General features: G+C 45.2%; 9 protein-coding genes across 9 annotated transcripts; 5 read left to right on the top strand and 4 right to left on the bottom strand.

Annotated features, from left to right (window-relative positions):
* Positions 1-680: 680 nt before the first annotated feature.
* FOMMEDRAFT_159006 (uncharacterized protein) lies at positions 681-2,029 on the top strand (the record flags this gene model as incomplete). Its single annotated transcript, XM_007269044.1, has 2 exons — positions 681-1,268; positions 1,328-2,029. 2 exons carry the CDS (start codon positions 681-683, stop codon positions 2,027-2,029), a joined length of 1,290 nt encoding a protein of 429 aa, XP_007269106.1.
* Positions 2,030-2,496: 467 nt separating this feature from the next.
* Positions 2,497-4,840, top strand: FOMMEDRAFT_30410 (FtsJ-domain-containing protein; the record flags this gene model as incomplete). Its single annotated transcript, XM_007269045.1, has 7 exons — positions 2,497-2,818; positions 2,882-3,006; positions 3,069-3,082; positions 3,138-3,283; positions 3,313-3,609; positions 3,933-4,605; positions 4,669-4,840. 7 exons carry the CDS (start codon positions 2,497-2,499, stop codon positions 4,838-4,840), a joined length of 1,749 nt encoding a protein of 582 aa, XP_007269107.1.
* A 668-nt stretch (positions 4,841-5,508) lies between these two features.
* On the top strand, positions 5,509-7,318 carry FOMMEDRAFT_169841 (Pkinase-domain-containing protein; the record flags this gene model as incomplete). Its single annotated transcript, XM_007269046.1, has 9 exons — positions 5,509-5,721; positions 5,790-5,963; positions 6,022-6,155; positions 6,211-6,270; positions 6,339-6,458; positions 6,520-6,633; positions 6,695-6,870; positions 6,936-7,012; positions 7,076-7,318. The coding sequence occupies 9 exons, from the start codon at positions 5,509-5,511 to the stop codon at positions 7,316-7,318; spliced, it is 1,311 nt and encodes a 436-aa protein (XP_007269108.1).
* A 580-nt stretch (positions 7,319-7,898) lies between these two features.
* On the top strand, positions 7,899-10,804 carry FOMMEDRAFT_159009 (uncharacterized protein; the record flags this gene model as incomplete). The annotated part of the gene is made up of 16 exons (XM_007269047.1): positions 7,899-8,096; positions 8,162-8,337; positions 8,396-8,425; positions 8,477-8,491; positions 8,545-8,565; positions 8,616-8,893; positions 8,951-8,999; positions 9,054-9,155; positions 9,215-9,313; positions 9,365-9,410; positions 9,464-9,568; positions 9,628-9,719; positions 9,776-9,987; positions 10,051-10,134; positions 10,193-10,204; positions 10,266-10,804. The coding sequence occupies 16 exons, from the start codon at positions 7,899-7,901 to the stop codon at positions 10,802-10,804; spliced, it is 2,058 nt and encodes a 685-aa protein (XP_007269109.1).
* Positions 10,805-11,741: 937 nt separating this feature from the next.
* FOMMEDRAFT_111885 (uncharacterized protein) lies at positions 11,742-13,590 on the top strand. The gene is made up of 6 exons (XM_007269048.1): positions 11,742-11,990; positions 12,078-12,138; positions 12,231-12,534; positions 12,618-12,890; positions 12,969-13,099; positions 13,173-13,590. The coding sequence occupies exons 1-6, from the start codon at positions 11,837-11,839 to the stop codon at positions 13,189-13,191; spliced, it is 942 nt and encodes a 313-aa protein (XP_007269110.1). The 5' UTR covers positions 11,742-11,836; the 3' UTR covers positions 13,192-13,590.
* FOMMEDRAFT_126999 (proteasome subunit) lies at positions 13,570-14,745 on the bottom strand. Its single transcript, XM_007269049.1, has 4 exons — positions 14,650-14,745; positions 14,414-14,567; positions 14,168-14,334; positions 13,570-14,098 (listed from the first exon to the last, which is right to left on the bottom strand). Exons 1-4 carry the CDS (start codon positions 14,703-14,705, stop codon positions 13,645-13,647), a joined length of 831 nt encoding a protein of 276 aa, XP_007269111.1. The 5' UTR covers positions 14,706-14,745; the 3' UTR covers positions 13,570-13,644.
* Positions 14,746-15,936: 1,191 nt separating this feature from the next.
* On the bottom strand, positions 15,937-17,379 carry FOMMEDRAFT_159012 (uncharacterized protein; the record flags this gene model as incomplete). The annotated part of the gene is made up of 2 exons (XM_007269050.1): positions 15,937-17,040; positions 17,092-17,379. The coding sequence occupies 2 exons, from the start codon at positions 17,377-17,379 to the stop codon at positions 15,937-15,939; spliced, it is 1,392 nt and encodes a 463-aa protein (XP_007269112.1).
* Positions 17,380-18,733: 1,354 nt separating this feature from the next.
* Positions 18,734-21,721, bottom strand: FOMMEDRAFT_142311 (uncharacterized protein). Its single transcript, XM_007269051.1, has 15 exons — positions 21,487-21,721; positions 21,245-21,420; positions 21,019-21,039; positions 20,689-20,966; positions 20,588-20,636; positions 20,431-20,532; positions 20,273-20,371; positions 20,177-20,222; positions 20,019-20,123; positions 19,871-19,962; positions 19,782-19,813; positions 19,601-19,726; positions 19,454-19,537; positions 19,387-19,398; positions 18,734-19,324 (listed from the first exon to the last, which is right to left on the bottom strand). The coding sequence occupies exons 1-15, from the start codon at positions 21,682-21,684 to the stop codon at positions 18,783-18,785; spliced, it is 1,962 nt and encodes a 653-aa protein (XP_007269113.1). The 5' UTR covers positions 21,685-21,721; the 3' UTR covers positions 18,734-18,782.
* A 777-nt stretch (positions 21,722-22,498) lies between these two features.
* Positions 22,499-23,787, bottom strand: FOMMEDRAFT_159016 (uncharacterized protein; the record flags this gene model as incomplete). Its single annotated transcript, XM_007269052.1, has 11 exons — positions 22,499-22,551; positions 22,606-22,653; positions 22,716-22,754; positions 22,809-22,904; positions 22,981-23,112; positions 23,177-23,209; positions 23,271-23,330; positions 23,392-23,521; positions 23,573-23,592; positions 23,647-23,656; positions 23,719-23,787. The coding sequence occupies 11 exons, from the start codon at positions 23,785-23,787 to the stop codon at positions 22,499-22,501; spliced, it is 690 nt and encodes a 229-aa protein (XP_007269114.1).
* Between the last annotated feature and the right edge of the window lie 1,023 nt (positions 23,788-24,810).

Raw genomic sequence — 24,810 nt, forward strand, 5'->3', positions numbered from 1 at the left:
AGTATTACATTTATATACATTTGTTACATTTCAATTACAAGCAAAGTATAATTGTAATTTTGAATTGTAATTGATATATAAGTACATTATTATGTTATATTTGCTATTATTAATTACATTTGTTGCGACTTTTTCGTGATGTCGATTACTGGAAGTCCTACATATTCCAGATCAATGGGTGATGAGCGTTAGCTTGACGGCATGAAGAATCCTTTAGGGCTGTGCCACAACTTTACTCGTGCTCGTGACAAAGCAGTGATCCACTCACTGGAAGGTCTAGTACATGGGGCACCAAGGATTGGGGAATAAAAAGCAAGTAGTTCCCCCTTCTTTCAGACCCGAGACCTTAAACGAAGATTTCAGATAGTTCACCGATGCGAAGGGACATACCTGCACCCTTTGCAAAACATATTTATTTACAACATACTGTACTTACCTATCTGCGTGTCGTACAACCCGAAGTTGGCCAGAATGTCTTACAAAGTTACAATTCGAGTTTCATTTAAGAGACCTGCTGTGCAAAATACTGTGATCTTTGCTCGCCCTGACGCTATTATCCTACGATGAAATTCATGAAAGAGCACTTTGCAAAATGGCATCACTTATAAGATTTTAACCAATTGATCACTTCCTTGCACCCCCTGGTCAGTTTGTCGATTCTATCACTGCAACCACCAGCTATGTCCATGTACTTGCAACCGCACCATGGGTCTGATGTTTCCCTAACCTCGTCCGCGGCACATTCCACATACTCAGTCACGTCAACCAGTCCCCAGTCCAAAAATCGGAAGAAACACAAGTGGAAAAGTGTAAGGTCCCGTGCAGTAGAGATCGGTGCGATCGAAATTGGGAATATTGTAGAATCAAGGTCCGAAGGATTGACCAATAGTAACAAAAGACTTAATCTACAATTTACTAACGTCGATGAGCGCGACGAAATTCCGCACAAGCACATAGTCGTTGCGATCGACTCAGTGCGAGGGACGCTCAAAACTGTCATGATAAGTAGTTTTGGAAGTCTGGAAACACACGATGACTTCAGGGTGAAACATGGAATTGATAATGCTGAAAGGTTCATTAAATGGGTGTGCCCACTAGTGGATGAAGAAAGGCCGGGACCAACGTTTTACACTCCCAACTTTAAGATCGAATATCGCAAGGACTCTGAAGTTCTGCCCTTTGCACATTGGGCATACCTAGCAAGATTCTTCACGGTAAGTGAATACGCTGGTGACTTCGTGCCTGCACGACAAAGAGTTTTTAACCGGGTATGGGTGTATCTCGTTTGCCACTTCTTAGAATGGACTGACACGCGCATACATAACAGTTTACTCGTTTGTCAAATATAAGAATAGCTGAGGAGTCTGTAAGGGCCCTCGTGAGGCTCGTGGAACAGAGAGAAAAGGAGATTCGACATGAAGAGCTGAACGGCAAGCCGGGAGACCTAAATGAATTATATCCGAGTCTTCCTGCGACTGAGAGCGGAAGTGCGACTCCAGAAGCTGCTTCATCTTTGCTTAGGAGATCCACTAGTATGGGATCACAAGCATGGTCAGAAGTCGCAGGACCACCAAGCACGCACAAACGGAGCACTGATCGTCGCCTGTCAGGCATTTCACAGGCATGGATACCTGGACCCATCTCTCCTGGACATACATTCACATCAACCGTGCTTGGTTCAGGAACATCCGCTGGTAAAATAGTCGAGGAGCCCGGGGAAATAATCGCCGAGCAGGACACAGGATTAGCACACCAGCCGTCCTCCAGAGGATCTCACAGAGGTGGTCGTGCCAGTTATGCCCACATGGCTCGAACCGGAAGTCATACTCCAATTACGCCTACAGAATCGAGAAGAAGCGATCATGCTTCTACAAGAGGCCACAGGGATTCGCAAGGTAAGAATACGAGAGACCAGACCCAAACAGACGATGGCAACACAAGAGGCTTCGAGAACAGTACAAGAGCACGAGGAGGCAAGCGGAAGAGCAAGAGAAAAACCTGGGTGTCGTACGAGGAGTGGAAGAAATAAGACGATAATGTAATTGAACCAAAGCTAACCATGGCGCGCGAGTACGCATTCCTTGCTTCGAAGTTGCTCTGAGTGTACATATCCTAGTCATGATTCTGCAACTCAACTGTCATAGTTAAATAGAAAAGATTTTTCGCCTCATCCTAATATTGCAATGCTTTGTACGCGCTGTTCGTTAGGGTGTGGAGTCGGTTACTTTACTAGCTGATGCTGCACGCATTCGCGCGCATGTTGACCAAAAATGGACTAAATTAACTACTGAACAGGTCATGAGCCGCGAAAGAAGAAATGACATTTTCAGTTCGTCTAATCCAGAGAGAAAAGTTACTCACGGGTATTGAACATAATAAAAATTGAGACAGATTAATGAAAGTGTGTCATGTGAAATCTATATCACGAGACTCACTCCATCATATCCAAATCCTATCCCATATTGCATCACACGTCAACTCCTAATCTGATCGGCCATGCCGTCACCACTCAAAGATGCTTTCGAGAGAGACGGCTTCGTCATAGTCGACAGCCTCGTTCCAGATGCTCAATTTAAGGAACTCCAAGCAGCCTGTGCTCGCGTGATCGCCAAGACTCGTTCTGGCGAATGGCAGCATAGACGTGTCTTGGGAAAACAATTCCCACCTTTTGATAGCGATAATCCGGATTCCTGGGGTGTACAGCATATTATGCACCCAGATTTGAAGGAGCCTATTTTTGCAAAGTGGTATACAGGTGATGAGCTTATGGGCGCTGCTAAGTCTTTGCTGGAATGTGGGGATGAGCATCTACAGATGGGTTTGTCGTCCGCGTTGCATCAAAAAATCTTGGATTAACGCTCCACCAATGCTGAAATGACAGAACTGTTCAATCTCTTGATAAACCCGCAATCGCATGAGTTCGCCCTTCGGTGGCATAGAGATGATATTCGCGAGAATGCTACCGAAGAAGAAGAGGTCAAAGCACTCGCACTTTGGCATCATGGAGTAAGTTTAACCAGACCAGGAGGTGACTGAACATGTCGTCTAATCACGGTAAAAAAAACCAGGTCCAGTGGAACACGTACGCTCAATTTCCACGTATACGAGCATCGCAATTGAATCTCCAAATCAACCAGTGCACTTTACGAGGATGATTGCTTATACGTCGTTCCGAGATCGCATGCACAACCCCGTACGCCAGAGCAACGTGCTCACTCAGAAACCCTCGATGCTCCAAAGGACCCACTGGACATGCCCGGAGTACTTCAAGTCAAATTGAAACGTGAGCGAATTTCTGTTCCGCCTCAATAGACTTCTCGTCTGAACTTGGCATCACAACCGCAGCTGGTCAGACAGTCTTTTATAACAACAACATCCTGCACTGTGCAAGGTATTCTCCACACAGTCAACGAGCAACATTGCATGGCTGTGTCGGTGATACCCGAGGCGGTTCGACTAGGGCACGAAACGTTCTTCAGCACGGGTTGAAGTGGATGCAGGAGGACCGGTTTAGGGAGACATTGCCAGAAGGACGAGCGCGGGATATGCTGGACAGGCTGCTTGAGATGGAGAGTCGCGAGGGAAATGGAAAGATTGCGTATTCATTAAGTGCGTAAAGAGAGCATGATTTGAGGATATGCGCGGAATTGGTTGTATTTAGTCCGTGTTCGATAGTCATTCCTTGCTGCTTGCAAGTCTCCAATGCAATATGTTACGACCGCGAAATGTGCTGACTATGTGTAAATCGATCTATGGATTCTATCTTCAGTACAACGAAGATGCTGACGTGGCAAAGTAAATGCCGATCGCATACTTTGCACCTGCTTCCTCGCCTGGTTTCGACAACCATTCTTGCGGATTATTTGTCCTGACCAAACAAACTAAAGAAAATTCTTTTCGACCACATTATTTTCCCATTCACCCCTTTGCAGCGCCGTTTATGCGGCCCTCCGCCTCTCTTTTCGCAAAGTCAAGTTCGTCGAAGCAATGGCTCGCTCGACAAGCCCGCGATCCATACGTGAAAGCACGAGCAGCTAGCGCCTCTCAGTACCGTGCGCGTTCTGCGTTCAAGCTCCTCGAGTTGGACAAGAAATATAACATTATTAAACGTGACAAGACGAAGGTCGTGGTTGACCTTGGTGCGGCGCCTGGAGGATGGAGCCAGGTTGTTGCTGATATTCTGGGCGTATCGAGGGCGCAGGAGACGGTAACGGAAAGGTCAATTGCTGAAGCTGTAGAAGGCATCCTTACGGACCGCGATGTAGATGCTTGGAGTACGACTGGCGAATCGTTTTCAGAAAACTCGGGAGAACTGTCGGGAGAAAAGACTATCATTGCTCTCGATTTGCTCCCTATTTCTCCAATACGCGGCGTTCGCACTGTACGACAAGACTTCCTTGCCGGAGGTGACGCACTTATTGCATCCCTTTTACCGTCACCGGATACTAAGGCAGATGTTATATTGTCTGATATCGCACCAAATATGACCGGAAACAAGACCCGAGACGAAGCTGCGTGTCTGGAGGTGTGCGAAGCCGTTTATCGTTTTGCAGCTCGTTACCTGCGCGTCGGGGGAAGCAGCGCTTCAGAAGGTGGAAGTCTGGTGTAAGTGATTTTTATTTTGTCAAAGTCTTCTGGGACGCTTATATGATCTATAACATCACCCAGTCTGAAGCACTTTGCTAATGAATCGACCAAGGCGTTCTATCTTGACAGATTAAAACCGAACTTCTATCATACGTACATCGTCAAACCGGACGCAAGCCGAGATGAATCCAGCGAATATTACTTCGTCTCGAAAGGGTTCAAGGGTGATACTATGCACGAGGATACTGAATAATCTCAACTTCACGCTATATTCTAGCGAAGTTTAATAAGATCGTGGACATCCACGGCCTTACTTTAGGTCTCACTGCTTCGGCAAAACCTCTGGGCTTCCGGTGTTCCACACAGTCTCGACCTCAAACACTCATCGCTCACCGTACTGAAAGCTCCAAACACTAGATGTACTGCACAATAGACATTTTACACACACTGCGGTATCACACTCCAATAGCAGGCACATTGCACGCACCTAGCATATAACTAGAGACAGTACTGGTTTGACTGAAAAAGTATGTTTGTGACTACTTAATCACTTTGCTCTCGTGAATGATATCAATAGCAGTTTGCACGTTCGTAACTTAGATCACCCTTGCCATTGCAGGCTTATCCAAAAAGATCCTGACAACATTGCTGATAACCTGAGGAACGACAACTGCAACAATCAATTTCCTCCTGAGCATCCATGTACAACTTTGTAAGTCAAGCTACTTTGCCTGTGTCCGTTTACATCTTACTACTCTTGCTTCTACAGTGAGAATTGAATATCGGCGGAACCGCAAAATACGCACATGCATGCATTAAAGCCTGTTATATTCTTCGATGGTTACAAACTAATCAGGATCACCCTTTAAAATACTTCTGTAAACCCAAATCTCGTCTGTAGCACTAATTGTAGGTTCTAACATGTCTGTCAACGCACAGAGGCATAGCTATGCTCTAAATAGTCCACCACCGTTGGTTAACCTCACACCATTCGAAGTAAAATCCCACAAAGCACCAAAGCATCATGACAGATGGAAGGACCCTATTCCCTACCTGACACCATGCAGAAAGTTGGGGCAATGGAGCTTTTGGCCTTGTATGGGTGTGTACATCATTCTCACTCTCCTTATTCCAGTCTACCGTCTCAACTAATCTACGTAATGTCTGAAACTTATTCTGACCGATAAACTCTATTCTTACAGGAAGTTACAAGGCCCGATATTAAAGACGGAAATGGAGAAGAAGTAAAATTCGCAGCAAAAATTACTAAGAAACCAGAAATACAAGACAAAGAATCTCAAAAGTTAGCTGAAGAAGATGAAATATGGGTGAATAGTGAAGCTCTGATCATGAGGGAGCTTCGCCACCCTAATGTGGTGTGTGTTAGTTCACAATGCATGTCCTTCCCGCTTTTCACACTGTTGGTTTTAAAAGCTCGAATTTTACGGTGTTTTCGTTAACGATTATGCATGGGTTATCATTTGTGAATATGCTAAAGGTGGAGACCTTGAAGAGCGCATTAAGTCTCGAGGTCCCTTCAGAGAAAAGGAGGCAAAGCATTATGCATGGTACGCTATTTAATCTCCCGATCAGCCTTAAGGATATCTAATTGGAAGTGAACAGGCAACTTGTCAAGGCGGTTGCTCATTTCGATTCACATCACACATTACACAGAGATCTAAAGTAAGTTCTCCTCTAACTCAATTTTATTGTTGAACTCAATATTTCATGACGTTCATCTTACTGGTTAGGCCAAGCAATTTGCTAATTAGGACCTATAATACTCCTTCACGGTCATCCGACTCTTCATCTTCCTCATCTTCGTCGGATGAGAAGGTGAAAGAAGCAGTTGTGGTTGGTGATTTTGGGAAGTGAGTTGCAAATCATTACCATACACCTTCGAGCCGATCTAATTGACATCATACTTTCTAGTGCAAGAAGAAATGAAAAACGCAAAGCGCACAAATTATGCGGGACACTCAGATATTTAGCCCCGGAACAGTCCAAAGGAGAGTACACGACCAAAGTTGATATGTGGTCGGTAGGGTACGAAGCTTTCTTTCTTGATCACGAAGGAAGTTTACTCAAGCCGGAAATATACATGTAGGAGCATTGTAAGCGAACTTCTGACTAAATCCAATACATACGACGCTATCGGCTACCATCGAGTTCTCAAGGCCAAACAAAGCAAAGACAATACAGAGGATTTCGAGATAGTAATGACGAATGCAATGATTGATAGGATATTTAATACAAATATCTGGAGATTCATCTCTAACGATGGTAAGTTAAGAAATGATCATGGAATGCATGATGTGATATAAGGACTGATTTAACTTGGTATAAAGCCAAGAGCTTCGTTCGGCGGTGCTTAGAGGTGGATCCCGAGAGAAGAATGTCTGCACACGAAGCACTGGAACATCCTGTATGTCATAGTCTCATTTACACTGATATATCCAGTAATTTTATTTATTTATCACATCTCTAGTGGATAAGTGAGTACAAGAGAAATGCAGTGGAGAAAACAGAAATTCCGATTAGGACCAAGCAGTCACAGAGGAAGAACTCGATTTCTGCAAAGCATGGAACACCGAGATCTTCACAAAGATCGGAGGATTTAGAAGGACGTAAAACTGCAGCAGGTTCAGCTCTGAGTCAGCACCAAAAAGTAAATGCTAGCACAGATACTAAAGACGCTCGCAAGGGAGGACGTAGACATGGTACTAAGTAATATCTATGTTTGCCACTCTCGTTCATGCACTCCATTTGCTTGTTAGTTATCAATACATTCAAATATGTTATAATAAACAATATTGTGATAATACACAATCAGCATTACCTTTTCTCAAAACCAAATGGCTATTCTCTACCAAGATTTAATGCCATAATACATAAATCTCATAACAAATCGATAAATAGTTTATCCTAGCATTATGGCTTATGACATACTTTACTGTAATGAAATTGCTGTAGTTGTAGCATAGTGAAACAAAATGGTTAGTCATGGGCATTGTTACACACAAACATTCTGCAAGATACACACTTGCCCCAAGATCAGTTTACACATTCGTTTGACTGTTTTAGTTGAAATTTGAATACAGAATGGCAAAAATGCGCGCTGATTACACAAGCAAAAATGACAAACTTACTAAATAATCAAGGAATGATCGATGTTCCCCTCGGAGCGTCTTGTCGGCCAATGGACCTTTGCGCGCGCGTCATACAAGTTTGTCAAATAGTAGAACACGGTCACAGGCGGCACCGCCGAGCTCGCGCAGTTCTCCCTCCCTTCTTTTCTATCAGTCCCCATCATGGCGAGCAAAAGCAACTCAGGAAAAGATGTTGTTGATGCAGAAGAAGCTGCTCTGCTAGCAGCGACCAAGGGCTTCGACCATCTCTTCTCAAACCGACTCGCGGACGCGCGTGAACAGTTTGCGTCGGATGATTCGCCGTATCATTTACTTGGACAGGGAGTTTGCGCGTTCATGCAAGCTGCGCTGGGTATGGAGGTGCGACTCCACGAGCTTGCTGATCCTATCTATGCCACAATAGCTAAAACAGAAGAGGTTATTAGACAAATCTGATGGGCGAGGCTGCGCGGTGTCTGAGCGAGTCGGAAGCGGGTGCGAAGAAGGGTAGCAGGACGAATAAGTCTGCAAATGGCGGAAAGAGCTCGTTCCCTCCTGGAATTGAGTTTGAGATCTTGCAAGCGGACGTGATTGTACTGCAGGGTCTTGTTCACGCATTGAGGTGAGTTACACGATCGGATTGACTGTTGAGTTGGTTGCTGATGTGGTAAAATTATAAGTGAATCATATATGGGATATCTTCAATGCCTGTTCGTATTTTAGCAACAAAAAGTAGTTTTATGCTGATTAATAATTTTTAGTTACGCACTGAACAAGTGAGCATGTTTATTTATGCTAACACGGACTTCACTTATATCGCCGTATCTAGCGCACATTCGAGGTTCACGAAGTATGTCCTTTTCCATTCTTCCTACTTTTTATTTACTCATTTTTCTCCAGGCTATATAAGACCGTTTTTCCGACTGGAATTGACTCATACATCACGCCTGCAACTACCCCCATTCCTTCTCGGAGCCCCTCAACGCATTCCCTGGCCTCGGCGGGCTCCGTGCGTTCTACAACGGAAACTGTCACTGCTTCATCTGTGTCGTCTAAAGGAAGTTCGTTCTTGGGTCGGTGGGGTCTTTCCGCGTCGAATGCCTCCAAAGGTCCTCCACAGTCGGTGCTCGAACCGGAAGGCCCAGTGGAAGAACTAATTGTATCCGGCGCAGCTTTCGGTATGGCCAATATGAATGTGTCGTGCTTGTGTTCCTGGTTCATCAATTTCTTATTAGGTTATGGACTTTTCAATCTCGTATTCTCTCTCCTTCCCGCAAAAGTCAAGTGAGTGGCATGAACTCAGATGGAATAGTATTCAACGTTCATTTCGTGAATTAGAACTGTAGTTGGATTATTTGGCTTCCAACATGATCGACGATTGGCTTTGCAGGCGTTAGCTGTCTCTGCAGCAAGGAAGGACGTTCATGCAGTCTTCTCCGGGTAGGCTGTACTCCGAGTCTCCTGGATCACGATCCGTTGTGTCTTACTTCATTGTTCAGGTTGACTCTTATGACGTATCATGGAGTTGTGCTTCTCATGTCTGGATACCAGGCGGACGAGGCACATATCGTGAAACAGTATAAAGCAATTGTTGATAGGTGAGTATATGCCCCGTGTTATTCTCAATATGCTTGCAACTTCGTTTCTAGTGCGATATCACGCTATCCAGATGGTGCTTTATGGATCTTAAACCGAGTAAGGAACGCCAATAGTTCCTGATTTCCGAGTGGCTAATTAGGAAAATGCAGGCGAAGATTCTTCGTATGACATACGATCCGGAAGGTGCGATAGCTGTTTTACAGGATGGCTTACGACCTGAGCGACCAGGCCACTTCCAGCAGGCCGATGCACTTGTGCGTAAAGCAAATTTCGGATTTTACCTGTGTTGACTGCATTGCTGATGCCTATCAAGCTTGTTTTCGAACTCGCATGGACGCTGTTATCTCAGCGACGATACCAAGAAGCCGCAGACATGTTTATGCGCATGACGGAGGTTAATACTTGGTGCGATTACACACCTACACGGTGCTTTCTCGATCTGAAAATCTTCGTTATGATAGGAGTCATGCTATGTATTACATGCTTGTGGGCGGTACAATCGTCATTATCAATAGTGCTTGGACTATGACTAATTTGTTCCTTGTAGGATGTTATGTATCCCTGGGCGACCGCGTCAAAGCGAAGGAACTCTTTGACAAGATCCCTTCGTTCCTGGATAAGCGAAAGATTGGTGGTAAGGAGATCCCAATGGAGACGGTGATCAGGAAGAAACGTACGTATCGCGAAATCCCCCTCACGCTGCTCGGGTGCTTATATTCAGTTCGTGACTTTTTAGTTGCCTTCTACAAAGCCAAGGCGAAGAGGAATGGGTCGGACGAGTCTGCTTATGTTGACTTCATGAAGATCAGCCCTACAGAAGGTATAGTCTAGTTTCCTCCATAAGCTGCATTTATCACTTACAAATGTCTGTGTTGCAGAGCTGGCAATAAGTGAGTATAATTCATCTACGGCGTTAACATGAAATACATCCTACTAATGCCTTCACTGCAGTCTGGAACACGCACCAACGCATAACGAAAGAAATTGCAGTCGAACATATCAAAGTGCTCACTTCACTATCACCTCCCGTAGCTATCACAACGAGTTCCTACGTCATCCCACCCGATGCCGATGCCGAGAAGAAAACTACAAAGGACCTCGATACCCCTGACGAGCTTGCGATACGCTCATTCATCCTCGGGATAGTCCACCGCACACTAGAAGACTTTGCATCTTCACGGGCTTTCCTCACAGAAGCGTATTCCCACCAATCAGAGATTATTGATAGTAAATGGGTCGGCGGAGTGGCGCTATTCGAGCTCGCGGTTTTAGACCTCAAGGAGCTTGAATTTCGTGAGAAGACGAAGCCCGAATTAGATGCGAACGAACTCAAGTCGGAATGGGCGAAGGTGTTGAAGACGGCTAGCGAGAAAATAGAGAAGGCGATGTCTATCTCTGGAAGTACTGTGGATTTGTCATCTAGGTTGGATGGTCGGGTGAATATGTTGCGCGATGAGATTGGGATCAAGAGGGAGATGCTTGGACTTTAAATGGATACATGCTTATTCACGTGTATGGACATAGAGCAGTGTAGATTAATTATTAATGGCCCAATGGGTACCTGTATTTATTATATATCCTGATACACGCATACAGTATATCTTTGTCAATACGAAGCGAACTTAATACACATCATGAGCAAAGTACCTCTCCTTCCTTGTTTTATTACTAATCCTATATATAGATATGCAATATTGTGGGAGGATTATCATATTTATGTGGAAGAGACATTGTATATGCAGATATTAAAGCAGTGCGTATGTTCTCATCGTTTAGGCATTGCAAAACTATTCATTCCTTATTTCGATGTTCCTTTGTAGAACAATATTAAAGTATTGTTGGGTCTGATGGCTGCGGACGGGATGACTTCAGTCTCTCTCGAATGCTCGGAATAATGGTATCGCGCTTGAAGTAACCTCTTGTGGTGGCCAGAGATGTAATCGCTGGATGGCAGTCGAGTATGCATCGTTAGAAACTCGGGTTCAAGCTCCTTCGAGCCGTACAAAAGCAGGTGACATTTTGGAGTTTTCCCTGGGTTGATTATGCGATTTTTCTCAAGAAAGGAATTACCAGAATTTCCACCGGGGACATTGAGGCCTGACCTCAAAAAGTACAGGATTAAATATTGACCTCATTGCATTCTGTTAATTGTATTTTGCTGGGTAACAGGTTACGGGTCCATTACAACGATCCGCTATATGCGTTCACACATAATACATATGAAACACGGCTATTTACTTTGCTACCAAGTATCCATATAATACGGTCTGTACACAAAAGGTGTATGTGTCTAATACGCAATGTAGTGCATAATGTTACTGTAACTGTAGTCGTGGTGCAAATAAAGATGCTTAGTCATGGGCGGGCACAGTCACCGGCGCGGAGAAACTGAAATGAGCGAGTGCACAGCAATCACTGACCACCGTCGCAGTCTGTACAATCACCACGCTCTATCACTTGTACATTCATTCACCCAACAACAACCACCTCTAAGCCTTCTTCTCCATACGAAAGTAGATACTATGGAGGGCTGGAACAAGATACAAGCCAACCTGGCCAACCTCAATATCGGCCAGTCGGCGTCCAAGTTTGCAAAGGGTTTCAACTCGTCTGTTCAGGCGACGAGGGAACGTCTAGGACAGATTGCACCGGAGGAGATTACTGAGCTGCCGCAGGGTATGTCTGGCGTCTATTTTACTTATCATCGTTAGCATTTAACCTAATGTGTTATATGTACTTTGTTTCATTGGGGATGTGCTATAGAATACAGGGACCTCGAAGCACGCGTCGACGCGCTCCGCGCAACTCATCTTGCTGTTCTCAAGTACGTACACATCATTCATCTCCCCATCCATTACCACGCTTCTCTAGCAGACTATCAAATTCACTAACACGCATATGTGATACGTGAAACAGGATAGCCAAAGTCTACGAATCAGAATCCTACGACTACCCCGTCCAGATCCAAGAATCCATCGCCCAACTCTCAACTAACATCGGTCACGGCCTCACCAACTTCGCAGCGACGAATCTCAAGGGCACGAACCTCCCCGCACCGCAACCTGTTGCCGCTACGCCAGTGCAACACAAGACGCTCCCACATGCACTCGGTCGTGCAGCTACGACTGCTGCAAAGTCGTTGCAGGATGCCGGAGCTGGTGCGGGTGGAGATGAGAAGTTGGCGAAGGCGTTGACGTTTTATGCCGCTGCTTGGGATAAGGTATATACCAAATCCCTTCTTTTTTCCCATTTTTTACTCGAGTTCATATAACGCGCCTACTGACCATGCCTATCTATTTATAGGTCGCAGCAGCTCGTTTAGCGCAAGACGCAGCCATCCGCAATAACTTCCTCCTCCCCTGGCAATCAACCCTCACCAACTCCATCACAGTAGCCCTCAAAGCTCGTCAAGCAGTCGCTACCTCGCGACTTGAACTCGACGCTGCGAAACAGGCGTTTAAGAACGCTGGACCGGCGAAACAGGAGCAGGCGAGGTTGGAGGTGGAGAATGCGGAGGATGATTTGGTGCAGAAGACGGAGGTGGCGATTACTTTGATGAAGACTGTTTTGGAGAACGTGAGTTGATGGTTTTACTGTTTGATTATTTCCTTTTTTTTTAAAAAAAAAAGATACTGATGTTTCGATGTGATACAGCCTGAACCCCTGAAAGACCTCAACGAACTCGTCAAAGCACAACTCGCCTACCACTCTGCAGCAGCAGAGGCATTGAACGCTATCCAGGGCGATATTGAAGAGCTTAGCGTCGCTGCCGAGGGAGATTACAGGTAACGTCATTCACTTCCCCTATAAAAAAGGTTTTATTCTTCATGACGGAGACGCTGATGAAACTTGCCTTAGGAAGTCTCGCGAGCACTGAAGTGCCCCTCCACTAATTGGACAACATCGCACCAGAATAAATAAACCGATCCGAGTAGAATGCCGAGTGTGGAAAATGTGGAAGATAAGGATATGTTGTGATGTGTAGTGTGTTGGCATCCCTGGACTCCTTATTCGCTATGCTATTCAGGCGAATGAAGTACATACAAATGTATCTTCGTTCAAATCTGTCCTTCCCTTCTCCTTATCTTTCTGTTCATCATGCTTCTACTTCACCTTTATCTTTGTCCTTTTCTGTGCTAATGTATGCATCACGTCCTTTTTCGATTGCGCAAGCGCAATTCCACTACGTTTCTCCTCTTCTGTTTTCCTTACTCTTAGAATCTCAGGTTCAATATAAGACACGGAAAATCTGTAGGTTTGATACAATCGAGAAACGAAAATTTCATTGTGCCACGCATTGAAATACACCAAACACACAAACACACCACGCTTAACTGATATCCATCTCATCCCCACCAGCAGTCTGCAACGACACAACCTCTTCATCAACCACAAGGTTCCTCACACTCTCCTTCTGCCACGCCGTCGTCCCCCTCCTAAACTTATACACATTCTCCTTCGTAGCACGTTCGTTCGGCCTTACATAATTCCTCATATTCTCCGTATGGTCTGCCGTAATCACACATGCATCGACGTTTGAACCGGAACCGAGGTCGTTGAAGATACCAGCGGAGATGGCGGCTACGACGAGTGAGAGGGCTTCTTGGCGGGACATGTTGGGTTTCCAGGAGGATTCGAAGACGGACATTGCGGCGAGGGAGCCGGAGCCCATTGTTACGTAGGGAAGCTTGTCGGTTGAGCCGTGTGGGGCGACTGTGAAGAGGTGGGGGCCTGTACTGTCGACGCCGCCCAAAACGAGTGCGGCACTGACGTAGCCTTGGTATCTACGAGTATACAATGAATAGGGTTAAGATTAAGAAATGGAATGAGATTGAGAGGTGGACAAAACAAACCGGAAGAGATACTGCTTGAGCATCGTCATAGCCGTAACGACGCGCGGCGTCCGTCCAGTCGACAAAGCATGCAACTCCATATTACTCGATATCATCGCCGTAGTGAACTCAGTATCTGCAGCCGTACCCGCTCCACAGCACCTAATGTTCTCCGTAATATAATGAATCTATCCATCCAAATTCCCGTCAATTTCAATTCCACTCTCAAGGTCAAGGTACTGCAGCAGCAGCAACAGAGGCTCGCACCTTCTCGCAATTCTTATCCTCAACAATCTTCCCAGCCGTCGCACGCGTATCCGCACCTAGTACGACACCATCCTTGAATATACACCCAACGATAGTCGTACCCGTGCTCGTCGCCTTGGGTAACTGTACGCCTTTCTCCTCTAAGAATGAATTCCTATACGTTTAATTCGCATCATATTAGTATCTCTCCCTGCATTTAGGCTAAGACTATGGCGAAGTGGGTGGGTGAAGCATACCGAACGTGGTTTGAGAAGTCAAAGCCTGCACCGTGGTATATAGAAGAAGTTGCCATGATGAAGGTTGTTGACGAAGGAAGCGTAACTGTCGAGTGCTCTCTGAACGTTTGAGTGACTGGAGGACGCGCGGCGAGTGAGAGGGACGCGTCAGTGCACGTGAAGACACATTATGTAATAATCATTCAATAAAATGGAAAAGTGCTGAGGTCTGAGTCTCTTCTGAGGATACAAATTTACAATTACCTTCTATATCCTCTATTCCCCTCTAATAAACTGTCTTCTTTTATAAATATAATTCGACTATTAAGTGCGTACTCGTTCACGTTATGCGCGAAAACGTAGCTCTTGTTATCAAACCTTTCTCATGATGTGTGTTAAGTTTGCTTCAGGTGTACGATGATATGTGTTGGCGACTTGGTGTTGCATTTTCAGTTGCGTGCAGCATGAGGCTCCACTCCCATTCCATTTTGTGTAGTATATTTACTCCCGCAATACTTCAAGGCACGATCGCCTCTGTTTCCAGTTGCATCTTCCGGGGTATCTAAAAGTGAATTCCAACGCAGAATATCATGATATGCATAATAAATGTCAATACTGGAGTGCTTGTTTGCTCCTATTGTTAAAAGTTATGGTCTGTATGGAACTATCTCTTCATAAGCACATCGCGACTTTCCACGCCCAGATATTATTTAACACGCTATTACGATAGTTGAGGATAACTTCAAGAATATAGAATGGCTTTGCAAAAGGGGTGATCGCTGATGCTCGTAGAGAGTGCAATATAGCATATACTATTTTCTGCAATATTTGGTCCTAACTTTGTCTGATGCTCGGTAGGCGTGGTGAACAAGCAAACACTGCGTAATTTTTATTTCGCAATGGCACAATAATAAATAAAATCACTCGTCAGTAATTTCGCCTTGACGCGAAAGCGTGGCGGGGACTCTGAGGAGTCAGAATTCTACATCAAATTGCATTCTATTTATTCCGACCAACGGTCTAGGATACTACTTACTGACAGCTACAAGACAGTGTTTACTATTGACATGATGACATGATTGAGTTCCAGTGTCTGTATGCAGGAAAAAACCCAGAGACAAGAGCAAGTATATACACAGCGAAAATAACAAGTTGCAAAGGGAACGTGAAAGAAGCGTAGAACATATACACAGCATGAACATGAAAACATGCAGCAGCCCGAACAAAAAAAGAATAACGAATCTAGGGTATCCACGAAGCAAGAATTATACGCAAGTCTAAATGGGAAAAAAAGCTTCATCCTTAACACTAGTCCCCAGGAGAATCGGGTACGGCAAAGACTTTCGCGGTTGACGGGATTTTGGGATCCCATCCTAAGTTCGAGGCCACTGCTGCGGCATAGCACACCTCCCTCCCATGGCGCGGTTCGATCAGATGCCTGTGCAGGGCATCTGGACGTGAAAACGGTTCTGCCTTACAACGCGCAGGACAGTATGGGGTGATCCTTTTCACCGGCTTGTTCGTCGTTGGCAACCCCTTGCAGGTTTGCTTCTTATGACGCGTAAGCGAACTTGCGTCCGCAAAGCGTTTGTTACATAATTCCCCATTTTCCATTATGTTTTGGCAAACGGGTTTTTGCTTTCCGTTTGAAGAATCGTTGGAGGGCAAGTCCCCTCTCCTACTCTCTTTGGACGTCGAAGACATAGTCTTTTTCCCCTTATCGCGGAAAGACCCTTCATCTGAAGCAGGTGCACTCGAGCTGTATGCTGGAGAAACAGCTCCGGAAAAACATGCTTGGTTATTGTTATCAAACAGAGGATTCCATGTAGGTGCAGAGGCTCCTGCTGTGTTGTGCGGAGCAGCCGAGGAGGAGCTAGCCTGGGATTGATTTCCAGTATTGAAATCCAGAGAGGGGTCGACAAGGTCTGTACGAGACAGATAGTCGCTGCCGCCGTTGATGCCATTAACTGCAGTGTCAGTGGACGCTTGCACGTTATGCATTGTCGAGGAAGAACCGACCACGAACTCGTTGGTGGGCTGGGGCCACATGAAAGAAGGATCAACAGTAGTAAACTGGTCCGATACTTTATTACCTCTTAGAAGGCATTGATTGTTGTAATTATCGGTCATTGTACCAGGAAGTGAAGCTGCATTTGCAGGTCCAGCGATGCCACCCGTGAACGAGTGACCAGAGTAATTTGACATTGTCTGGGGGTAGTATACCCCGCCGTTTATTTCGTCGAGATTCTCCGTGGGAGCGAAGGCCGAGAAGTCGAACCACTGCCCAACGACATCATCGCCTGGTAATCCAGCCATACCCGACGCGAGATACGTGTCTGGGTCTGGAGCACTGCTTTGAGTGACAGGGCCGTTGAACTCAATTGGCTGATCTTGTGGATATGCGAAATGTGTCTGGACAGAATCATTAGATTGTTTAATACAGAGCAAAGCAAATTCACTTACGTTCCCTTGGTCAGGGTGTATTCCGGAAGGATTAGCCACAGAAATTGAAGAAGATTGCGAACTAGTATCGACCAACATTTGTTGGGACACTTGCAGAGTAGAAGTGGGGTGACTGCTGCCGTTGTCGAATGGTGTTCCTTCACCCCAGGAAGTATTGTTATCCGTTGTGATATTTGGGTATTCTGCGCCGAGCAATTTCCGCAACTCTCTCTCGATATCCTCACGGGAGGCATTAGCAATGATTTCAAGATCATTGTTTGTAGGTAGGTCTAGGAGATCGAACGTCATTCTTGGATGACCGATAGAGCACAGAACGTGTCGAAGGAGTTAGGAGAGCAAGGAAGAAGGATTCGACGGTCAGAGGGCTCAATAAATACTCAACAGGGACAAAGAGAGACAGATGAAGATACACAATCAGTACAATGTGTTTTGGCCTGCTATTGCTGCAAGCTTTGGACGAGGTAGAAGGTTGTTCGGACTTTTTGGGAAATTCCTCGTTCAACGACACTCATCAAGTCAGTGGTGGTGCAGGAATCTGTCCATGTTAGTAGATACCTTTGTGACGAATTAGGTCAGCGCAGTGTCGGAGTGGCCTTGAGAAATGGAGAGCGGGACGGCATCGGCGGATTGACAATAAGTGGTACATCGGCATTGGAAGAGCCTTCCTCTCGTACCCGCAACTGCCGAAGTGGTAGGTCAGGGTCAAATTTGTGGATGCTATGGCCGGTGTTGTTCACGCAATCGAGAGCAGCTGCCAAAGGGAATCTATTGAGCAAAGTAGCAAGGCATCTGAGTAACTCATTGAACTTGTTGAGGCCCACAATACGTCACGACAGTCGAGTCATATTAGCGACCCAGACAAAACTGCAAAGCTGTACACGAGGATCATTGGTATTGGATGAGCTTGAGTCATCGGATAGAATGAGCGTCTCTTCTCGGGTGCGAAACAGATTTTTTTTCCAAGGACTCGCTCCTTCGGGGTCGGACAAAGTTTACGAAGGCACACTTGTAGGAATACAGCCAAGAATTGCCGCGTAGAGCCTTTATAGAGAACTGTATAGAGCATCAAAATTGAGAAGAGCAGATCGTCGAGTAAATGTGACCTATTAAAAAGCGCAGCAGAGCAGGAGCTTACGCACGAAGAATCCGGTGCATCGTGCTACGAGAACATCCAAAACCGGCATGAGCTTTTTCCAGGATTTCGGATGACCTGTAAGTTATTAACAGCATACCAGAAATCGTATTTGCGTAACGACTGTAGGAGTAGTATAGAGGTGTTGTGATCCGAACGATTTCCGTCAGGTCCGTCATAACGCTTACGTAATTGTTTGATCGCACTTTGTTATCGGACCAACATTCGTAATTAAAATTAAAATTAAAAAACCACCTATAAACAACTCAAAACGCAGTCCACGAAAGACATCAAATTCTGTCATTAACATTCGAAACAAGTCGGATTACTATCCCGTTGGGATCATTTATGACATCACTAGTGCTTCATCGAATTAATCTGGTATATCTCATCAGTTCAATAGGACGCCCCGGTTCCGTCTTTTTATGTGATGCCTAGCGTTTGTCTTGACTCTATGTATGCGTGTATAAGGATATAAAGTACATACAGGTACCCATCGGATCATTATTAATTAATCTACACTGCTCTATGTCCGTATAAGCGTATAAGCATGTTCCATTCAAAGTCCAAGCATCTCCCTCTTAATTCCAATCTCATCGCGCAGCATATTCACCCGACTATCTAACCTAGACGACAAATCTGCACTACTCCCAATGATAGACATTGCTCTTTCTATTTTCTCGCTAGCCGTCTTCAGCACTTTCGCCCACCCTGACTTGCGTTCGCTCGCGTCTAATTCGGGGTTCGTCTTCTCGCGGAACTCGAGCTCCTTGAGGTCTAAAACTGCGAGTTCGAAAAATGCTACCCCGCCAACCCATTTGCTGTCAACAATTTCTGACTGGTGGGATTGTGCGTCTATGAGGAAATCTCGTGAGGATGCAAAGTCCTCAAGTGTGCGGTGGACGATTCCAAGGATGAGTGAGCGTATTGCGAGCTCATCAGGGGTATCGAGATCGTTCTTGGCGGATTTCTTCTCGGTCCCGTCATCGGGCGGGCTGACATAGGAACTCGTCGTAACGGCTACGGGTGGTGATAGTGATGTGAGCTCTTTGACATGTTCGATTGCAGTTTCTTTTGTTATGCGTTGGTACATGTTCCAGACTACAATATGACATTAGTCCTGGGATGTATTTATTCTAATGCAGTGAATAAATTATACTCACTTATTGCCAGCTCTGCAACACGGAAATTTGTAAGTAATAAATGCGGCTTATGCGAACCAGACCATACCTTCCGTAGGGCTGATCTTCATGAAATCGACATAAGCAGTCTCGTCCGACCCGTTTCTCTTCGCCTTCACTTTGTAGAAAGCAACTAACAAATCACGAGGTGAGTGTCGATATCCGAACAGCATGAAGAGGGCTATGCAGTACGCACGCTTCTTCCTAATCACCATCTCCATTGGATTCTCCTTGCCACCGATCTTTCGCTTATCCAGGAATGAAGGGACTTTGTCAAAGAGTTCCTTCGCTTTGACGCGGTCGCCAAGGGATACATAGCATCCTTAACAACGAATTAGTCTAGTCTAGTCATAAACTGCTTATAATGATGAGTATACCGCCTGCAATCATATAGTACGTAGCGTGACTCCTATCATGACATAGAAGAATAAGATTAAGCAGGCAAACGATAAGCGTGCAACCTTACCAAGTATTGACCTCCGTCATGCGCATAAACATGCCCGCAGCTTCCTCATATCGTCGCTGAGATAACAGCGTCCACGCAAGTTCGTAAACGAGCTTGACAATCATAATGTCAGACAACCCAAGTTAAGCCAAAATTGTGATCTCCTCACAAGCGCATCTGCCTGCTGAAAATGACCCGGTCGCTCAGGCCGCAACCCATCCTGCAAAACAGCAATCGCGCCCTCCGGATCATATGTCATCCGCAGAATCTTTGCCTAAAAATTCCTGATAAGTCATAGAATAGTAAAAAAACAATAATATTCCTTACTCGATTTAATATCCACATAGCACCGTCCGGATAGCGTGATATCGCACTAAAATGAACCTGAAAAGACGTTGAGGATAATACAGAGCATATACTCACCTATCAACAATAGCTTTATATTGTTTCACAATATGTGCCTCGTCTGCCTGATATCCAGAAAGGTGAAGCACGGCACCATGATACCACATAAGAGCCAACCTGAAGGTGGAATGAGACACAATAGAACGCAATCCGGGAAAGCAGCTGGTATAACCTACCCAGCAAGAAATGCATGAACGTCCTTCCTCGCTGCAGAGACGGCTAACGCCTGCAAAGCCAATCGCCGATCATGTTGGAAACCAAATAATCCAACTACAGTTCTAATTTCCCCAAATGAGCATTCAAATCTATCTTGTTTAAAGTTGTGTTACTCACTTTACTTTTGCAGGTAGGAGAGAGAATATGAGGTTGAACAGTCCATAGCCTTATTGATATATTAGGCACACAAACATAACATATTCGTGGAGAGGGCATACCGAAAGCTGCGCCGGATACAATCAGTTCTTCAACTGGTCCTTCCGGTTCGAGCACCGACTGTGGAGGACCTTTGGAGGTATTCGACGCGGAAAGACCCCACCGACCCAAGAACGAACTTCCTTTAGACGACGCAGAGGAAACTGTGACTGTTTCCGTAGTGGATCTCACGGAGCCTGTAGAAGCCAAGGAATGTGTTGACGGACTCCGAGAAGGGATAGGGGTTGCTGCGGGAGTGATGTATGAATCGATTCCAGTCGGGAAAATAGTCTTATACAGCCTAGGGGAAAAGTGAGTACATGAAAAGTAAAGAAAGAATAAACAGGACACACTTCGTGAACCTCGAATGTGCACTGATGACGGTGATATAAGTAGAACCCGTAGTAACATAAATAAACACGCTCACTTGTTCAGCGCGTAACTAAAATATTAATCAGTACAAAACGTTCTAGTTATCACTCGAATACGAACAGGCATTGGAGATATCCCATGTACGTTTCACTTATATTTTATCATATCAACAAACAGCTCTACATTCAATCGAGTAGTGCCACTCGCCTCAATGCATGGACAAGGCCTTGCAGGATAATTGCATGTGCTTGCAAGATCTCAAACTCAATTCCGGGAGGGAACGAACTCCTTCCACCATTTGCAGTCATATTGGTCCTGCTACGCTTCTTTGCACCCGCCTCCGATTCGCTAAGACAACGCGCAGCTTCACCTATCAGATTTGTCTAATCAACCGCTTCTTCTTTAGTTACTGTGACATGGAGAGGGACAGTAAGCTCGTAGACCCTCACCTCCATACCTAGCGCCGCTTGCATGAACGCACAAATCCCTTGTCCAAGTAAATGATACGGAGAATCATCCGAAGCAAACTGTTCTCGCGCGTCCGCGAGTCGGTTTGAGAAGAGAAGATCAAACCCTTTCGTCGCTGATAGAAGAGCAGCCTCTTCTGCGTCAACAACGTCCTTCCCTGAGCTGTTCTTGTTTGCCATGATGATTATTGATAGAGAATGGAAAGTAGGAGAACTGCACGAGCTCCGGTGCCGCTACAAACTTGTATAACGCGCAGCGCAAAGCTCCGTTGGCCGACAAGAAGCGCCGAGCAGAAAGCAACGTCGATCACATTGGCTTATTCAGCAAGTTGTTTGTCGTTCGTGCTTGCGTAAGCAGTGCGCATTTTTGCCATTCAGCAAAGTTATCCCTCTGCTAGATCCAGCACTGGCCAAGCCAGACGGATGCAATATGTCCCACAAAACCCCAAAAACATGTTGAATCTGCAGTGCACATGATACACGTCTTGTCGAGAAGTCAAGTTTATTTAAGTACTGCAATATAAGTCCGATAAATGCTACGATCCATGAACAAGAAAGCCATCTCATCTACGCATATTTATACATAAACAAAAATCCAATAACTATACATGGTGAGAAGAAGAATCCGGACAAAATGATATCCCAGTCCCTGTGATGATCGTATCTAATTGCGTATCATCTCTTGGAGGATCTTTATGTGCATCAACTCCTATCCTGCGGATGTCCATGAGGATCCGCCCTGTTAGTACAGAATGGATGACTCGTTCCATGCTGTGGCCCGATACGGATCAGTAGTATTCAAATTTCTAAAAAGTAAATGTAGACCCACCTTGACAAGATGTTTGTAAGTCCAGGCTTGAAAGCGGAACGCACTAGTGTTAATACAGTTGGAGAATAGAACTAAAAACCATTCCTCACTGGATGCTTGATGATTATGATGATATTTGCTAATGAAAGGGCTTGAAAAGAAAAACAAGTGTATGAATATTCACAATCACGCCGATCCACGCGAGAACATACCAAAAAGATAGACGTAGAATAGAGATCCTAAGGAAAAATGTGTAAGTCATTGAGTCTCGTCATTTAGCAGGGTTGAAATACCGTCCGCATAGATTCGATTGAATACATAAGAAGGGCCGTGCTTTTTGTCTGCAACAGAAATGGCAATGAGCAAGACGAGAGATATTTGCCTTATTATTCCTCAGACTCACAGACTCTGATGGCTTCGGCCACCATCAGGGTAAGAACGACTTAGTGAGTTTATTAAGTAGAGTATCATGCCAATCAAAATTATCAGGACGTACTCGATTCAAACGCCGCAAGCAATCCCCAGGCATAACTAATGTACGACCTTCCCTTAATAATCAAGCATCCGTGAAGATGAAATGGTAAAGTGGCGACTAGTTAGGTAAAACCAGCGCACGCAGGCTTGCGATCAGTGCGACATAGAGGCGAATACAAAAGGAGATGACCCACATTGGAAGCTATGCACGCTGATCGCTGCAACGACCACCAACGGAATTAAGATGAGGAACGCCGAGACACAAAGTACCAGTGCAATTCTCCATGAAAAGTCATAAACGGCCCACGTCCGAGTGGCAAGTATAGCTGCGAGCGGGTAAGGCATCAGAAACGCTGCATATAAGGAGTTACCATAAGCGACAGTGAGAACCTTCTGCTCCGCATATTCCTACGGCTAGCATCCCTGTATAAGCGAGACGATAACGTCAATGAGCGGTTGATGACGCCGCAGAGCAAAAACCCACAAAACGTAGACCGATATGCGAACTGGCAGTCTGCTTCAGCCATATCAGGTGTGGAAACCTCTGTAATATATGTATTCTCAGCACGCATTCCTAACCAATTGACGGTGGTGTGTATACGTACGCCAGATGACGATGGACGTGTCGACAAACGGCAGATATCGCGTCAGGAAGAACATGAATTTCGGAAATGACCACGGTGAGGGCCACATGAGGGATGATTCGTCGTGAAAGGTGATAATGTAATCGTAAACCTGCTATCCGTGAGCAACCTAACATTGTACCGAGGAGAATAAAGTGTTTACCAGGACGGCCATGCTCGACACTTGGGCAACACCATGAGCATAACATATTATAACTACTAAATTGCCATACGTACTTTCTACGTACTAGCAGCCACTTTATATCAGTGATCGCAACGCCCACAAACCACTCATAGAAGCAGACTTACCCCGGCATACCGTAAATTCCTGACAACAGTCTGGAGCGTAGCAGCACTGACGTTCTTGCCATAGTCCATGTGCAAGTCAAAAGACAAAACGTGCCAGATGCTAGGAACCGAAAACGAGGCAAGTTACAGTAAACCATCCGTCATCGCCCAGCTATAAAATACGGCATCGGCATCTTCCAGAATTCTCTGTATGCGTTTTAAGGAGATAAAACGTATATGGGAGATCTACTCAGATGATAGGCGTATTAATCGGACGCTTGCAAAGCTTCCTTTGAATGTCATGGACACGCGTGCTAGGGCTATTAGGGTTACATCAATCGGCGCTGCGATCATTTTTTGCGGAGTGGGTTGAGTCAGTAGCCCATCTCAATTCTTGTATTTAACGAATATTTACCTCGGCATAAAAAAGAGGGGACTCCCAGTAGAATGGTACCCTAACCGTTTTAAGTAGTGTCTCCGTGCGTGCCTTAAAAACAGCAAATACACCTCGCGAGGTGTATTTCTTGTATTTATCGCGTCGGAGAATGAACCAAGACTGTCGGCTGGCCCGGCAGCCTTCTTGTTTAGTGTAGCACCGTCATAAAATAATAATACTACATTTTTGAGTGAATTTTTGGCGCCAGGCAAAGCTACACTTGAGGGTGAAGTGGATGGTGTGGACAGACTCGGCTCAGGAGAGGCAAGTGGTGTCCACTGCTTCCGTTATTCAAAATGGTGTCATGGACAGTACTAGGGAATGTATCTTGTGAGACATCGTTCTGCTATAAAAATACACATTTCTGCCCATTTTTTGAGACATCATACCCTTGTCTAAACTATGGCTAGACAGTGCAACAAAGTCTCCCTTCGAATTTCCTTGAAAAAATTGGCTGTTTTTCTATTAGCAAGATCTGACAGTAATGAAGAAAAGCTTCAGGCTCTAATATATCTTATGCTTGCAAGAAGACTTAGGGCAGCAACTGGTCCAAGAGGGTCTTATATTGCAGACAAATCTGATGATTTTCTGCACAAACTCCTTTCATACTTTTCCATCTAAGTGGTTTAATCTCATCTAAGGGGAGTATAAATTTGTAAAATATACTTATTCATCTA

Source organism: Fomitiporia mediterranea (assembly GCF_000271605.1).
Source record: "Fomitiporia mediterranea MF3/22 unplaced genomic scaffold FOMMEscaffold_9, whole genome shotgun sequence".
NCBI classification, from domain to species: Eukaryota; Fungi; Basidiomycota; class Agaricomycetes; order Hymenochaetales; family Hymenochaetaceae; genus Fomitiporia; species Fomitiporia mediterranea.

Excerpts from the sequence above, each read along its gene's own strand:
- FOMMEDRAFT_142311 (XM_007269051.1), bottom strand. The coding sequence starts at position 21,684 with ATGGCAAACAAGAACAGCTCAGGGAAGGACGTTGTTGACGCAGAAGAG. Across the intron at positions 21,421-21,486 it reads AAGCGGCGCTAGGTATGGAG|ACAAATCTGATAGGTGAAGC; the intron begins GTGAGGGTCTAC and ends GCGGTTGATTAG. Across the intron at positions 20,124-20,176 it reads CTATGTGGATATTAAATCGA|GCAAAGATTCTGCGGATGAC; the intron begins GTAAGGAATATT and ends AGGAATTTTTAG.
- FOMMEDRAFT_111885 (XM_007269048.1), top strand. The coding sequence starts at position 11,837 with ATGGAGGGCTGGAACAAGATACAAGCCAACCTGGCCAACCTCAATATC. Across the intron at positions 11,991-12,077 it reads GATTACTGAGCTGCCGCAGG|AATACAGGGACCTCGAAGCA; the intron begins GTATGTCTGGCG and ends GATGTGCTATAG. Across the intron at positions 12,139-12,230 it reads ACTCATCTTGCTGTTCTCAA|GATAGCCAAAGTCTACGAAT; the intron begins GTACGTACACAT and ends TACGTGAAACAG.
- FOMMEDRAFT_126999 (XM_007269049.1), bottom strand. The coding sequence starts at position 14,705 with ATGGCAACTTCTTCTATATACCACGGTGCAGGCTTTGACTTCTCAAAC. Across the intron at positions 14,568-14,649 it reads GACTTCTCAAACCACGTTCG|GAATTCATTCTTAGAGGAGA; the intron begins GTATGCTTCACC and ends TTAAACGTATAG. Across the intron at positions 14,099-14,167 it reads CTCAAGCAGTATCTCTTCCG|ATACCAAGGCTACGTCAGTG; the intron begins GTTTGTTTTGTC and ends GTATACTCGTAG.